The sequence below is a fragment of the Schistocerca serialis genome, chromosome 2 (genome assembly GCF_023864345.2).
Source record: "Schistocerca serialis cubense isolate TAMUIC-IGC-003099 chromosome 2, iqSchSeri2.2, whole genome shotgun sequence".
Classification (NCBI taxonomy): Eukaryota; Metazoa; Arthropoda; class Insecta; order Orthoptera; family Acrididae; genus Schistocerca; species Schistocerca serialis.
Window position 1 is genome coordinate 419,638,732 of NC_064639.1, and position 16,224 is coordinate 419,654,955.

Here is a 16,224-nt window from a genome sequence, read left to right on the forward strand (position 1 = left end):
CTTCCTCAACTAACATATATGGGCCAATTGCAATCCTCATGCTACAGAACAGGCTAGACATCAGCAGCTGTTGTGTGTGTGAGTTGGAATTGTAGGTGGCTGCGTTGTAGGGCCATGTGTTCTCCCAGTATGTCTTACAGCTGCTGTCAACAAGGACTTTGTTCAGAACAACCTTCAAGACCTACCAGGCGATGTGCCCCTCCAAATAAGAAGAAACATATGGTTTATGATGCACCTCTAGCATGTTTTAATCTCAGTGTTCGAGTTGCACTGCCTGGTATCTACCATGACCAATAGATAGGTAGAGGTGGACCAGTTCTGTGGTTTGCACATTCCCCCGACCTCAATCCTTTGAATTATTATCTTCGAGGGCATCTTAAACAATTGGTCTATGCAGCAGACCACCCTGATGCAGAAACTCTTTACCAATGTGTCATGGAAGACTGAAAAACCATTCAAAACCATCAATGAGTATTTGAAAAGGTGCGACAGTTGATAATTCGAAGCATACAAATAAACCATAGAAGGAAGAGGAGGACCTTTCAAGTATTTAGTACGCATTTGTTTACTGATGTCCTCCAATCACCTAAATTGTAAACTTTCATTAATAACTCTAAAATGAAGGATTTTTGGGCATATATTTATACGAACTTTTTTTCTCATTTTGTTGTAAGGAGTCTGCCCACAAAATTTGTAAAAGTATTTTTGAAATACATACAGATTTCAGTGAATGCTTGGAAGCTCAGCACTGATCTTTGAATACAGCTGGTTAGGAACTGAGTTTCGATAGCTAGCCAAGAGCCAATCTCAGAGAAGATGAAATGTAAGATTAGGCTAGCAAATATGGTAAGTAAAAAGTATCTCATGTTGCAATTGCTTAAAGATGCCTACAGTATTTATATCACCTGTGTACAACCAATGACAGATAATGTGAACCATACAAATAAACTTTGCTGGATGCTGACTGGCACTGTTTGAAATACGCCATTAATTCTTCATTAGGTGCTGAAGCATGTATTTTTTCTGCATAATTCTCTGCTTCATATTTACTGGTGTATGTTTGATAATACAGGAAGAGAACATAGTCAGGTACAGAGCAAATACTGCCAAAAATAAGAAACTACAAACATTTAGTGATTAGTGATATTATAAATATACAAGGTGACCAGAAAGAGACTGAAAAGCTTGTAAGGATGCGAGAAATAATTATTAAGAAAAAATTTGATACATTGCATCATTTTTGAGTTAGTTAGCATTGAAGTTAGCCAGTCAAGTCATTGCGCACATACATTCAAGTGACCCCCAAGAGATGGTGTCGGCAAACTTGTTCTTCGTTTGGTTTCCTAAAACCGAACTAAAGACTAGTGCAAATTGGATATGGGACGCTACTAATGGTCAATCCAAGGCTGAGTTGTCTTGTGAGCTATTGTCTACGCTAAAGGAACAAGTGACACTAACTGTATCTGGTGGGCCACTTGCTGTTGAATGCACAATGGCCTGATTGGCTAACTTCAATGCTAATTAACTTGGAAATGGCACAACACATCAATTTTTTCCCTTAACAATTAATTCTAAGCACAACCTACCCTGCAAACCCTCATAAGCTTTTCACACTGTTTCTGACCACCCCTTACAATAAATCAAATGGACTTATTTTTACCCAAGGCATACTCACAGTATTAACCTAACCACCAAATATTAACCACAAAATACAGAATTTTATGATTCAAATACCTGTGTTACCATCTTCTGGTTCCTCAAATTCATCGTCTTTTGCCCAGAGGTCTTGCACATTCATATCTGGATCTATCAATTGGATTACTCGTATAGTTTTCTCCTTATCATTATTTTTGAGTTTCCACTCACTTGGTTTTGCATCCGGATGTAAAGCACGGTAAGGGATTCTCTTAAATGACACAGAAAATAAATATATTTTGATGACAAGCTTTTCATTCTGTACAGCTGCAAACAGTGCAAGTAATTAGAAACGAGTTTAAATTTCAAGAAATAGTGATGCAAACGGCACACTGATTATTAGTGAGACGGTTACATCACTTATGTTACATAAAGACCTGATATAACAGTATTATTAGTTCTGTGAAATGAAATGCCGCACCTATGGAACATTAATACTGAACAAGTAATATACCAAAAAGCCTGGCTATTTTAAAAGAAAGCCATTCCAAGTACTTTTTGAGAACCAGTGAATGGAAAAAACCTCTATAAATGAATACTACATTCATTCTTCTCAATACATTTACTTTTGTGGCTGCTCATTGTGGTGTGTACACTCCTGTGCACACATAAGGTGTAGAAACCCAGAGCAACTAAATAAAAGAAAAGTTGGCACTGGACAAGGTGGTGTCTAGTACAGTTCATCCAAAATAATATGGCCGGTAGGTGCGCCATCAGCAGGGCAGGCTTTGGGAGAGCAGTAGTGCAGGGGGGGGGGGGGGGGGGGGGCTGTTTGCTGTTCTAAACCGGAGCCTATTTTCACTTTTTTTTGCTAATATTAAGTGGTGACTCTCCACACCCACAGTTTCATGGTGACCATTCAAAAAGATCTGTCCTCTCTGCTTTGGTGAGTATCTAAAACTAATCCTGCTGAAAATGCAACAAAAGCAACGGCTTATTTTCACCTGGTTTGCTAACAATTTGTAACTTTCAGAGAAGTGTCATTAACAGCGAATTTTGAGTAAAGGCTACACATTTCTCTTGTTACCATGTTAGAATTTGCTTCTTTTGCCAAAACACAGTGGAGTTTACACATGTCACTTCACTAACACGTTGTGCAGATGCAAGTGCGAGACAATTCTCAAACAGTGGATTATTAAGTTTATTAAGCATGTAACTGAAGAAAAGTAAGGCCAGTAGCTTGTGAAAAAGCACATCCTCAGTACAAAAATAAATGTATAATGCCTTTGCTTATGTTGTTCCAAACCCCATAGCATTTCTCATTTCACCAGCTGTAGATGGCCCTCAAAAATTACATACTTTCATCGAAAAAGTTATAGTTAGTGGAATAACATGGTAGATAATGAAGTTTTGCATAATAACCCTATGACATAATACTCTCCTCTTTCAGTGCTATCATTTGCCAAAATCTCATTTCGATATCTCAATCAATTTATGAAACATGGGGAATGTTGTGGACATTTCACTCTGACTTTATTGTTGGCGCACTTGGTTGCAAATAAATATGCTACATCAGATCAATTTTCTCGAGATTGGTGACAGATAGAGACCTCCATCCAAGTCCACAGAAAAATTCAGTATGCTAGCTAAATTTCATACACAGCAAAATAATATATAATATGCACCCAATGCAAAATCATAGCAACCCCTATTGTTGCAAACTTTTTTGAATTTGGCACAGTGTCTTACTTCTATGCAAATATCACTGATGGGCATGTCATGAAGCTGATATATAAAGATATAAGTAATGCAGAAATGAAATTTTTTACTGAATGGTTTCCATAAAATTGTTTGAGAAAGACTGCAGAATGTGTGCCTCAATTCTGTCATTGCAGACTGGCTGAAAGGAGGGAAACACTGTTGGCCTCCCCTTCTGAAAACATGAACGAACTCGCCCAGTGCTTTGGACAAAAATTGGTCACTGCTTCGGCCAGTGTATTCCGGATGGACTCCACAGAGATGTCTCTAGGGTGTTGGAAGTACGGCGTAGTGGAAGATATATGACTCCAGCTTTTTTTATATGGTGCACTTTAGTGAGTGGTCAAAGTCTGATGAGAACAGTGAATCTTTATATATATTCTTGCTTGGTAAAACAGAAAATTTAGAGTAGTTTAACTGAACAGAGTAGACGTAATTTAGAGTAGTTTAACTGAACAGAGTTGACGTAAGAGAGTGTGTGTGTGTGTGTGGGGGGGGGGGGGGGGGGGGCGCACGCACGGGCACGCACACACAGAGAATACTTAAAAAGACAGACTTTTAAAGCAAAACATCTAATATGTACTGCAGTATTTTGTATTGTATGTCACTTTGAAAGGTTTGAAAGTTTTGTCCCTATTTGTACAGTATGCTTATGTTCTTCATTAAAGTTGAAATTACAGTTTTAGGATTACGGTACATTAATATACAGTATAGGCCTACTGTACTTCACTGTTAGTTGCATAGCACAAAAATTCACATGCAATGGAAAGAAACAACCACTCAAATGAACTGTTGTTGGCAGTGTAGCTTTGTTTGGAATGGCGAGTCAGTGGGTGGGGAACCAACTCCTGGCCAGGCATTCATCTCTTGGCGCTAACTGCAGCCCAGCACATTCTTGCCTTGTATTGTTTCCATGAGTAAAGTCTTTTTGGAGCCATTTCAGATAACACAGGTTTTGGTTGAGCCGAGTTCAATTAACTGGGGTTATACTGTAATTTAAATTCCATATTTTAGAGTTCCACTTTTGAGTAATATGAGGAAGTGCTAATGTTATTGAAAGAGTACAAAAACTTGTTTGAAATGATAGAAATTAAGTACACTATGCCTAAGCAAAGATTACACCTGGGTCATGAAATACAGCCGACCACATTATTGAACACTGTGTGAGGCAGGTAGTTATTCTGGAACTTGGTGCAAGTGGAAGATTAGGAAGTAGTAATAGATTTTCACAATCAGGATTTCTGTCAGTCACAGAGAATTAATACAAATTTATTAGGAATGAAGGCCTCGTGAGAGTACTGGCAAAATATGACAAGACAATATAAATACTGTAAAGTTAAAAATAAACTGTTCCATTATTCCTCATTCATATTTTTTCTACTGTTTGCACATAGTTCTTATTATTCTTCATAACTGACTGTAAAGGGTGTGTTTGGTAACATTTAGGCCAAAAACATGATAGTTTCACACTGGGACACACTTCGCTTGGTCAAACTCTAGAGGAGAAGTTTAGTGATAGAATAGCAGCAGAAATAAACTCCTACTGGAGAACAAAAAGGTGAATACTCCTATTTAAAAGATCTGACTAAAAATTGGGTTGTCAGCCACCTCATTCTACCTTCCTCATCATCTTTAAAATTTTCCTCATAAACTTTGGTATGCAAACATATTCACAGTCAAAACATGCAGCTCACCTCTCACTCCCACAAGCACCCCTAACGGTAATTCACTCACACCCACTAGTCCATCACTGTAAGCCGATCATATCCGTCCAATCCCACTTACCCATTCTAGTCACTTATTCAGCCCAACTCATTGTAATTACCTCTTTGTGTCTCTATAACTCTCACTGTCTCACAGCCACAGTTTCCTCCATTCTGTCCTACCAGCATCTCTCACTGTCACTGTATCTCTCTTGCTCTCTCTCACTGCTACTACCTCATTCATTCCTCCAGCTGTTGCAATCTCTTCTCACTGTCACTACCTCTATCTTCCTCATTGTCACTGACTCTGTCTCTCATTATCACTGGCTCTCACCCACTTCCACTTCATTCTTCTCTATATTCCTGTCCCACTGACAGTGTCTTCTTCACTCTCTTCCTTGCAATCTTCTGTCACTGCAACTATTTTCCACTACCTCTGTGTCTCTCTCTCTCTCTTTCTCTCACACTGCCACTGTCTCCGTCACACTTCCTATATTACAACAGAAGTCTGCCATCATCCAGTATTTATTACTTTTCTGCCTCTTTCCCACTGTTACTGTCTCCTCCTCTCTAAGCATAAAAAAGTATTACTATGTGTATAAGACAAAATTTTTGGGAAAATTTTTAAAGATGCTGATAAATGTAGAATGTCATGTACATTACTTTTCAGTCAGAGTCTTTTAAACAGGAGCATATTTGCCTTTTTTGTGGTCTGACAGGAGCGTTTTTGAGTTGGTTCTCTTCTTTTCCATCCCACAGCAGGTCACTTCAGTCTTACGAAAAGAAATTCTTGGGTGAGTAAAATTTTGATAGTTTACTTATTCGAAACTGAAATAACACAAAACTAATTTTACACCTCAGGCTGGATTTGCATTGCACACAAATTTTGCATGTGCTTCAGTACTACAACATGGGGTTAACGGAACCATTCTGATGATCACATAAACACTTTACAACATATTTATCCAAGTTAAATCACTTTGAAACTACATTTTCACCTCACACCAGATTTTACCTTTATGTTTTATGAGTAGAAGTAGGGTAATTATGAACCTCTGTATCTTGGAAAATGGATAATAATATCAAGAAAATTTTCAAGACTGTTTGAGATCAGCATCTTAGGAATACATCATGACATGAATGCATGAGTGCATTTTATCTTGCCATAATCAGAGAAGAGTATAAAAAGTAAGTATTAATATTCATAAAGGCAGTTTTTTCTGATTTATAATCAGTCATCCAAACCATATGACAGAGATTACCAATGATAAAGCAGTGTTTTGCAGCTTTGCATGTTGACATGATTACAACAAAACTGGTAACCACAGACTATGTACACTGATAGTTCCCAGAGCTCTGTGGGACACATGCTATGTAAAGTTGCATCTGATTCCTATTACTCACAAAACATAAAGAGTGATTCCATCAGTGTTAAGCCTATGCTTACCCAGTCACAAATCTCCTTTCCAAGTACATCTGTGGTCCTACCTCCAAATTATGCCTGTTCTATGCAGGTTTCTTCTGCAAAAACCTCTTGCCCTTCGTCAGTTTTATCATCAACCACTACTTTTGAAACATGCCCCTTCTCAATGTATATACTTTTTTTTCCTCTTATGACAACACTGTGTCTCACTTTCTCCACCCATACCGTTCTCCTAAACTTAGAGGCTGCTTCCCAGACTGTGTTCATTGTCGTTGTATTCTGCCTCTGTGTTGGTTTCCTGCCTCTCATATTTACTCTCCCACTTGTACTAACTGTTGTTATTGTCTTCTCATACTCATTTTTTCTTGCTGTTTGCAGTGACATCTTCAGCTCCCTTCCCCTTCTGTTTTACTGCTTTCATCTCTCAGAGATAAATTGTCTTTCCTCATAATATCTCTTTTTCACTATTGCCCCTTCCAAAGAAAGTTTCTATCCTAGCTGCTGGGAATGTTTTACACTTTTATTTTTTTATCATGACGCTTGACTTCACTTTCTCAGTGTTCATTCTCCTGTTTGTCGATTAGTCATGACTTTTTTATTAACATTTGTGTTACATACTTTTGTATCTTTACATGAGTAATGTGCTTTCATTATTTATCACCTCTGCCATCATAATTCATGTAGCTTTGGATGAAAGAGGGAAGATTTTGGAGTTAGGGCATCAAGTGGGCCCATAACAACAATCTGATACACAACATTGTAATATTAATCTGGAAAGCCCGTAATATATAGAACTCTGAGACTAAAACTCAAATGGATGGATAGGATGTGTGACTGCTGTGTACGGACACAGGAGAAGCTGGCCACTGTTCGCGAACAGCAGAGTGTGTTGATGGCCGCGGTCAGCCGTCTTCAGGCTGCTGCCTCAGAGTGTAGCGGCAGTGGGGACTCTGGTGTGTCACATGGTACACCCCAGGTGTTACATGCTTCACCCACTGTCCCTGCTGTCGAGACATCTTCGCGGGTACTGGGCGCGGTAGGGCCACCCTCTCCCCAAGGGGAGTGGTGGGTTCAGCGGCGTTCATGGCGCATGAGTCGGAGGGTCAATACTGAGGCTGGCTGTGTGGCATCGCCCGCTCTGCCTGTGAGTGAACATGTGGCCGCTCCTTCAGCAAGGTCTGAGCAGGCACACGGGGGGAGGGGTTTAGTAGTTATTGGGAGCTCCAACGTTAGGCGGGTGATGGAACCCCTTAGGGAAATAGCGGAAAGATCGGGGAAGAAGGCCAGTGTTCACTCTGTCTGCTTGCCATGGGGTCTCATCCGAGATGTGGAGGAGGCCCTGCCGGCAGTGATAGAGAGCGCTGGGTGCACCCGACTGCAAATTGTTGCTCATGTCGGCACCAATGACTCCTGGCGTCTGGGTTCAGAGGTCATCCTCAGTTCGTATAGACGGTTGGCGGAATTCGTGAAGGCAGAAAGCCTCGCTCGCAGGGTGGAATCAGAGCTAACTATTTGTAGTATCGGTCCTAGAACCGATCGCGTTCCTCTGGTTTGGAGCCGAGTGGAAGGCTTAAACCAGAGGCTCAGACAATTCTGCGGAGATCTGGGGTGCAAATTTCTCAACCTCCGCTATCGGGTGGAGAAATGTAGGGTCCCCCTGGATAGGTCAGGCGTGCACTACATGCCGGAAGCGGCTACAAGGGTAGCGGAGTACGTGTGGAGTGCACATGGGGGTTTTTTAGGTTAGAGAATTCCCTCCCTAGGCCCGACAAGGCGCCTCCTGAGACGCGGCAAGGTAGGAGTAGGCAAAATGCAACAGGGAATAACAATATTAATGTGCTAATAGTAAACTGCAAGAGCGTCTATAGAAAGGTCCCAGAACTGCTCTCATTAATAAACGGTCACAACGCCCATATAGTACTAGGGACAGAAAGTTGGCTGAAACCAGACGTAAACAGTAATAAAATCCTAAACTCAGATTAGAATGTATACTGCAGAGACAGACTGGACAGTGAAGGGGGAGGCGTGTTCATAGCGATAAGAAGTGCAATAGTATCGAAGGAAATTGATGGAGATCCGAAATGTGAAATAATTTGGGTGAAGGTCACGGTTAAAGCAGGCTCAGACAATTGGATGTCTCTATAAGCCCCCTGGCTCAGCAGCTGTTGTGGCTGAGCACCTGAAGGATAATTTGGATAATATTTTGAGTAGATTTCCCCACCATGTTATAGTTCTGGGTGGAGATTTTAATTTGCCGGATATAGACTGGGAGACTCAAACGTTCATAACGGGTGGCAGGGACAAAGAATCGAGTGAAATTTTTTCAAGTGCTTTATCTGAAAACTACCTTGAGCAGTTAAACAGAGAACCGACTCGTGGCGATAACATATTAGACCTTCTGGTGACAAACAGACCTGAACTATTTGAAACAGTTAATGCAGAAGAGGGAGTCATCAATCATAAACCGGTTACTGCATCGATGATTTCAGCCGTAAATAGAAATATTAAAAAAGGTAGGAAGATTTTTCTGTTTAGCAAAAATGACAAAAAGCAGATTACAGAGTACCTGATGGCTCAACACAAAAGTTTTGTCTAAAGTACAGATAGTGTTGAGGATCAGTGGACAAAGTTCAAAACCATCGTACAATATGCGTTAGATGAGTATGTGCCAAGCAAGATCGTAAGAGATGGAAAAGAGCCACCATGGGACAACAACCGAGTTAGGAAACTGCTGCGGAAGCAAAGGGAACTTCACACCAAACATAAACATAGCCAAAGCCTTGCAGACAAACAAAAATTACGCGAAGCGAAATGTAGTGTGAGGAGGGCTATGCAAGAGGCGTTCAATGAATTCGAAAGTAAAGTTCTATGTACTGACTTGGCAGAAAATCCTAAGAAATTTTGGTCGTATGTCAAAGCGGTAGGTGGATCAAAACAAAATGTCCAGACACTCTGTGACCAAAATGGTACTGAAACAGAGGATGACAGACTAAAGGCCGAAATACTAAATGTCTTTTTCCAAAGCTGTTTCACAGAGGAAGACTGCACTGTAGTTGCTTCTCTAGATTGTCGCACAGATGACAAAATGGTAGATATTGAAATAGACGACAGAGGGATAGAGAAACAATTAAAATCGCTCAAAAGAGGAAAGGCCGCTGGACATGATGGGATACCAGTTCGATTTTACAGAGTACGCGAAGGAACTTGCCCCCCTTCTTGCAGCGGTGTACCATAGGTCTCTAGAAGAGCGTAGCGTTCCAAAGGATTGGAAAAGGGCACAGGTCATCCCTGTTTTCAAGAAGGGACGTCTAACAGATGTACAGAACTATAGAGCTATATCTCTAACGTCAATCAGTTGTAGAATTTTGGAACACGTATTATGTTTGAGTATAATGACTTTTCTGGAGACTAGAAATCTACTCTGTAGGAATCAGCATGGGTTTCGAAAAAGACGGGTCGTGTGAAACCCAGCTCGCGCTATTCGCCCATGAGACTCAGAGAGCCATAGACACGGGTTCACAGGTAGATGCCATGTTTCTTGACTTCCGCAAGGCGTTCCATACAGTTCCCTACAGTCGTTTAATGAACAAAGTAAGAGCATATGGACTATCAGACCAATTGTGTGATTGGATTGAAGAGTTCCTAGATAACAGAACGAAGCATGTCATTCTCAATGGAGAGAAGTCTTCCGAAGTAAGAGTGATTTCAGGTGTGCCACAGGGGAGTGTCATAGGACCGTTGCTATTCACAATATACATAAATGACCTGGTGGATGACATCGGAAGTTCACTGAGGCTTTTTGCAGATGATGCTGTGGTGTATCGAGAGGTTGTAACAATGGAAAATTGTACTAAAATGCAGGAGGATCTGCAGCAAATTGACGCATAGTGCAGGGAATGGCAATTGAATTTCAATGTAGACAAGTGTAATGTGCTGCGAATACATAGAAAGATAGTCCCCTTATCACTTAGCTACAAAATAGCAGGTCAGCAACTGGAAGCAGTTAATCCCATAAATTATCTGGGAGTACGCATTAGGAGTGATTTAAAATGGAATGATCATATAAAGTTGATCGTCGGTAAAGCAGATGCCATACTGAGATTCATTGGAAGAATCCTAAGGAAATGCAATCCGAAAACAAAGGAAGTAGGTTACAGTACACTTGTTTGCCCACTGCTTGAATACTGCTCAACAGTGTGGGATCCGTACCAGATAGGGTTGATAGAAGAGATAGAGAAGATCCAACGGAGAGCAGCGCGCTTCGTTACAGGATCATTTAGTAATCGCGAAAGCGTTACGGAGATGATAGATAAAGTCCAGTGGAAGACTCTGCAGGAGAGACGCTCAGTAGCTCGGTACGGGCTTTTGTTTAAGTTTCGAGAACATACCTTCACTGAAGATTCAAGCAGTATATTGCTCCCTCCTACGTATATCTCGTGAAGAGACCATGCGGATAAAATCAGAGAGATTAGAGCCCACACAGAAGCATACCAACAATCCTTCTTTCCACGAACAATACGAGACTGGAATAGAAGGGATAACCGATAGAGGTACTCAGGGTACCCTCCACCACACACCGTCAGGTGGCTTGCGGAGTATGGATGTAGATGTAGATGTAGACAATTTCAGCCATTTGTTGTAAATAGTCATCTTGAAATCTGCAGCTTGGTTTTGGTAAAAAAAAAAACCACCTTTTTTGTGTTTTCAGACGAACTGCCCAGGAACTAACGGCGCCTCAATAAGCCTCTTAAGGTTTACCATAGACCACATCAAATGCAAAAAAATTCAAACAGTTTGCGCCATTTGTCTAAGCAGGAGGAAGTGTGTAATATTCATACTTTGACCCTGTACTGTAGGATAGTGACACAAGATAACACTTCTTTTGGGGATACAATTGGTCCCTAGCCTGTTTCTGTTTGGTAGTGCCATTATTATTATTATTATTATTATTATTATTATTATTATTATGACATCACTACATCTATTTTTACTCTTCACTATGTCATGGACACTCTAAAATATTAAATATTTTAAAATTATGCAACTGGACAATATTTAGAATAAAACCGTACATTCACAAAGATGTTTTTCAATAACGGAACAATATATTTACTACAAGTAAAACCACTTTCAAACAAAATTCACCAAACCACACACTGGAAAATCTTTTGGTGTTAGTTTCACATTAAAAATTCACACAGCACACTACACTTACCTGGTCTGTTCTCACAAATTTCTGAAAATCAAAGGTCTTAAATAACTTTTTCAGAGAATTAGACAGTCGTAATTCTTGTCTTATTTCATCATATTCAGCAATATAATTTGTCCGGGTCTTTAAAATTTCAATTACTTTCTCTGTTAAGTACAAAGCTTTTGGTTTGCGCTCCACGTAGAACCGAGGCAAGTGTAATAAGCTTCCTGAACAATTCTGTGCTCCTGTCTTCAAGTGATGAACCTGAAATTCATTGGATGTGATCAGCATAATATGTAATTTATGGACAACTGAATGAATCTTATTTTCCCCTACATATACCATGCCTTTACTTGTGTATAATACATGATTTGACATGTCAGGAATATGCAGCAATATTAATTATTTGGTATGCCTGCTCAGGTGAAAGAACACAGGAACAGTGGATTGAAGGAATTCATGCTAAGGCTTTATAACAGGAACACACTCAGCTACTTCTGTGTCCACACTTTACCTAACAATTTTGTCTACATGAACAATAACGATGCACAATGCTTTCCCAATGGACTAGCTCCAGGAATTGTTCTCGGGTGAAAAGTCAAATGTCATGGTGAACTTCCCACAATATTTCCTTGGTGCAACTGATTGACACCTTCAGGTGTGAGAAACACATTGCTGAGCTATGACTAAAGCTTCTTGCTTCAACCAGTCTAAGTAGGAAATGTGCAAGGGTGAAGGTGCCAAATGCAATGCCCAACAGCGAATAATCGAGACATACAAAACACAGCTGGAAGAAAGGAGAAAAACCACAAGAATGACAGAAGGGCAAAAAACACTAAAATGGACAAAATCGGACAAGAAAACCACAGAGAGATGCAAGAAACATATAGAATAGATCAAAACAAGAGAGCATATTACCATGGCTGGCTGACCACATGAATAAAAAGGAGAAGCCAGCCACTCTGCAACACATTAAAACCTCCACCCTAAAAGCACTAGGGTGAGGACACAGAGGGACAAAGGACATGTGCTAAAACTTAAATCAAATGATAAAACCCACCCTCACGAATAAAACATAAAACTGCTGTTGAGGCACAGCCACCCAACACCAAAGGTAGGGTGCTGGGAAGGTTAAAAGTCCACCACAGAGCAGCTAAAAGTAGGCAGTTCAGCAACAGGTGGACGAACATCATTTGTGAGCCACAGCAACACCAAGGTGGGTCCTCGCGACAGAGGAGGTAACCATGCATTAGCCACATATGGCCCGTGTGGAGCTAGCAGAGGACAACTGATTCCCTGCGAGAGGACTGCATGGATGACTTCCACATATTCGTAGTATCCTTAATGACATGCAGTTTGTTGTGCGAGCTGTTATGCCATTCCATCTCCCAAAGCCAAAAAACTGTGCAGCATAAGACAAAATGCTGCTCAGTTTCAGAGATGCCCAACTCCAGAATTGGTTTCTGCGTTGCCTGTTTGGCCAGCGTGTCGGCAAGTTCGTTGCCTGGGATTCTGACATGTCCTGGGGTCCACACAAACACCAGTGAATGATGAGACCGTTCCAGGGCATAGATGGACTCCTGAATGGATGCTAGCAAACAATGGCGAGGGTAGCACTGGTCAACAGCTTGTAGGCTGCTCAAGGAGTCAGTACACAGGAGAACTGACTCACCGTGGCATGAGCTGATGTGCTCAAGAGCACGAGACATGACCGCCAGCTCTGCAGTGAAAACACTGCAGCCATCTGGCAAGGAGTGCTTTTTAATACGCCCTCCATGAACATACGCAAAGCCTACGTGAGCATCGGCCATTGAGCCATTGGTGTAAACCACTTCATGGCCCCAGCAAATGTCGAGAATTGAGAGGAAGTGATAGCAGAGAGCTGCAGGGCTAATGGAGTCCTTAGGGTCATGTGAAAGGTCCAGAAGAATCTGCGGCCTAGGTGTACACCATGGAGGTGTACATGAGTGGTCCTTGATGAGAGCTGGTTAATGGGAAGGACTCCAGTTCAGACAGAAGGGAGTGAATGCAGAATGCAATCGTAAGCCCTGACCTGCGCTGCCGCTGCAGGAGGTGAAGTGCTGTGGTTGGGAAAAGGAGACGGTAATTCGGATGCACAGGTGAACTACGAACATGTGCAACCTAACTGGCAGGCAGTTGTGCATGCCTAACCATCAATGGAGGGACTCCGGCCTCACCCAGACACTGGTCACCGTACTCCTTCTAAAAGCTCCCGTCGCTAGGCGAACACCACAGTGGTGCACTGGGTTGAGTAAATGCAATGCTGAGGGCACCGCCGAACTGTAAACCAGACTCCCATAGTCAAGGCGGGATTGAACAAGGGCTCTGTAGAGCTGCAGCAGCGTAGAGCCATCTGCACACCAGTTGGTGTTGCTCAGGCAGCGGAGGGCATTGAGGTGCTGCCAGTACTTCCACTTAGCTGAGGCATCGAAAACCAGCCCTAAGAATTGATATGTCCCTACCACAGAAAGTGGATGATCATTAAGGTAAAGTTCTGGTTCTGAACGAACAGTGCGACGCCGACAGAAATGCATGACACACAACTTTGCGGCTGAAAACTTGAAGCCGTGGACTAGAGCCCATGACTGTGCCTTCTCAATGGCTACCTGTAGGCGCTGCTCAGCAACACCAGTACTGCACGAGCAGTATGAAATGCAGAAGTCATCTGTGTACAGAGAAGGTGAGACCGACGGCCCTACAGCTGCAGCTAGACCATTAATACCCACTAAAAATAAAGACGTATTCAATACGGAGCCCTGTGGAACGCCATTCTCCTGAAGAAGGGGGGAACTATGGGAGGTACCGACTTGGACATGGAAAGTACGGAGCGATAGGAAGTTTTGGATAAGAATCGGGAGCAGCCACCGGAGACCCCACTCATACAATGTGGCAAAGATATGATGTCACCAGGTCGTGTTGTATGTAAGTCAAAAAAGATGGCAACTAGGTGTTGGCGTCTGGAAAAGGCTGTTCAGATGGCAGACTCAAGGGACACAAGATTATCAATGGTAGAGCGACACTGGCAGAAGCCGCCCTGACATGGAGCCAGTAGGCCATGTGACACCAGGATCCAACCCAACTGCCAACACACCAGACGTTCCAGCAGCTTACAAAGAAAGCTGGTGAGGCTGATGGGTTGGTAGCTACCCACATAAAGAGGGTTTTGACCAGGTTTGAGCACCAGAATGATGGTGCTCTCTTGCCATTCCAATGGCAAAACACCATTGCACCGGATCTGGTTGAAGACGACAAGGAGATGTCGCTTGTAGTCAGACGAGAGATGTTTAATCATCTGACTGTGGATCCGATCCGGCCCAGGAACTGTCTTGGGGCAATGTGCAAGGGCACTGAGGAGCTCCCACTCCGTAAATGGGGTGTTATAGGATTCACTGTGAAGTGTAGTGAATGAGAGGACTTCCCTTTCTATCCGCAGTTTGAGGGTGCAAAAGGCTGGGGGGTAGTTCTCTGATGCAGAGGCTTGAGCGTAGTGCTCAGCAAAGTGCTTGGCAATTGCGTTTGTTTCAGTAGATAACACGCCATTGATGTTAATGCCAGTGATAGCCGTTGGGGTCTGGTCCCAAAAAGACGTCTGATCTTCGTCCCGACGTGGGAAGATGACATATGGCACCCAATGGTCGGCACAAACCTCTCTGTCATTTTATAAGCTGGTGAACGTGGGCAGGGAAGGTGCTCTAGGGAAGAGTGCCACTTATGCCGCTGTAAAGCTCGCTGACGCTCTTTAATTGCCTCAGTGACTTCCGGTAACCACCACGGGAATGTCTTTTGTTGTGGGCACCCTAAAGAATGAGGGATTGTGTTTTCCGTTGCAGAAACGATCATTGCAGTGACCTGCTCAATGACAACATCAATGGCACCACGTGGGGGAGATTCAGCGGTGACAGCAGAGGTGAAGGCTTCCCGGCATGCCTTGTTTGAAGCCCGTCTGGGTAGGCATCCATGGGCATGGCATCGGGGCAGTGACAGGAAGATGGGGAAGTGGTCACTACCACACAGTGTCATCATGTGCTCTCCAGTGGATAGATGGGAGAAGTCCTAGGCTGCAAATTGATACATCAATGGCCGAGTAACTACCATGAGCCACACTGAAATGTGTGGCAGCCCCAGTATATAAGTGGTAGACGTTGAGTTGGGACAGTAAATTTTCGACATCTCTGCCACGGCCAGTAAGCATGGGGCTACCCCACAAGGGGTTATGGGCTTTAAAATCTCCCAAAAGTAGGAAAAGTTTAGGGAGTTGATCGATCAGTACAGCCAATATGTTCAGGGATATTGCACCATCTGGAGGGAGATATACGTCGCAGACAGTTATTTCCTGCATCGTCCGTATCCTGACAGTCACAGCTTCAACAGGATTTTGAAGGGGCACAGGTTGGCTACATACTGAGTTCAGAACATAAACGCAAACTCCACCTGACATACTATTATATTCACTACAGTTCTTGTAATATCCCCAGTTGCCATGAAGGGCAGGG

At 42.4% G+C, this 16,224-nt stretch overlaps 1 protein-coding gene across 1 annotated transcript in view; it reads right to left on the reverse strand.

Moving 5' to 3' along the window:
- LOC126457273 (general transcription factor 3C polypeptide 1) overlaps positions 1 to 16,224 on the reverse strand; it is a 368,859-nt gene that overhangs the window by 260,203 nt on the left and 92,432 nt on the right. Inside the window, exons 6-7 of the mRNA XM_050093437.1 lie at positions 11,735 to 11,974; positions 1,735 to 1,906 (exon numbers count right to left, since the gene is read on the reverse strand). Of these exons, the coding sequence (XP_049949394.1) occupies positions 1,735 to 1,906; positions 11,735 to 11,974 (412 nt within the window). The remainder of the gene's footprint in view (positions 1 to 1,734; positions 1,907 to 11,734; positions 11,975 to 16,224) is intronic.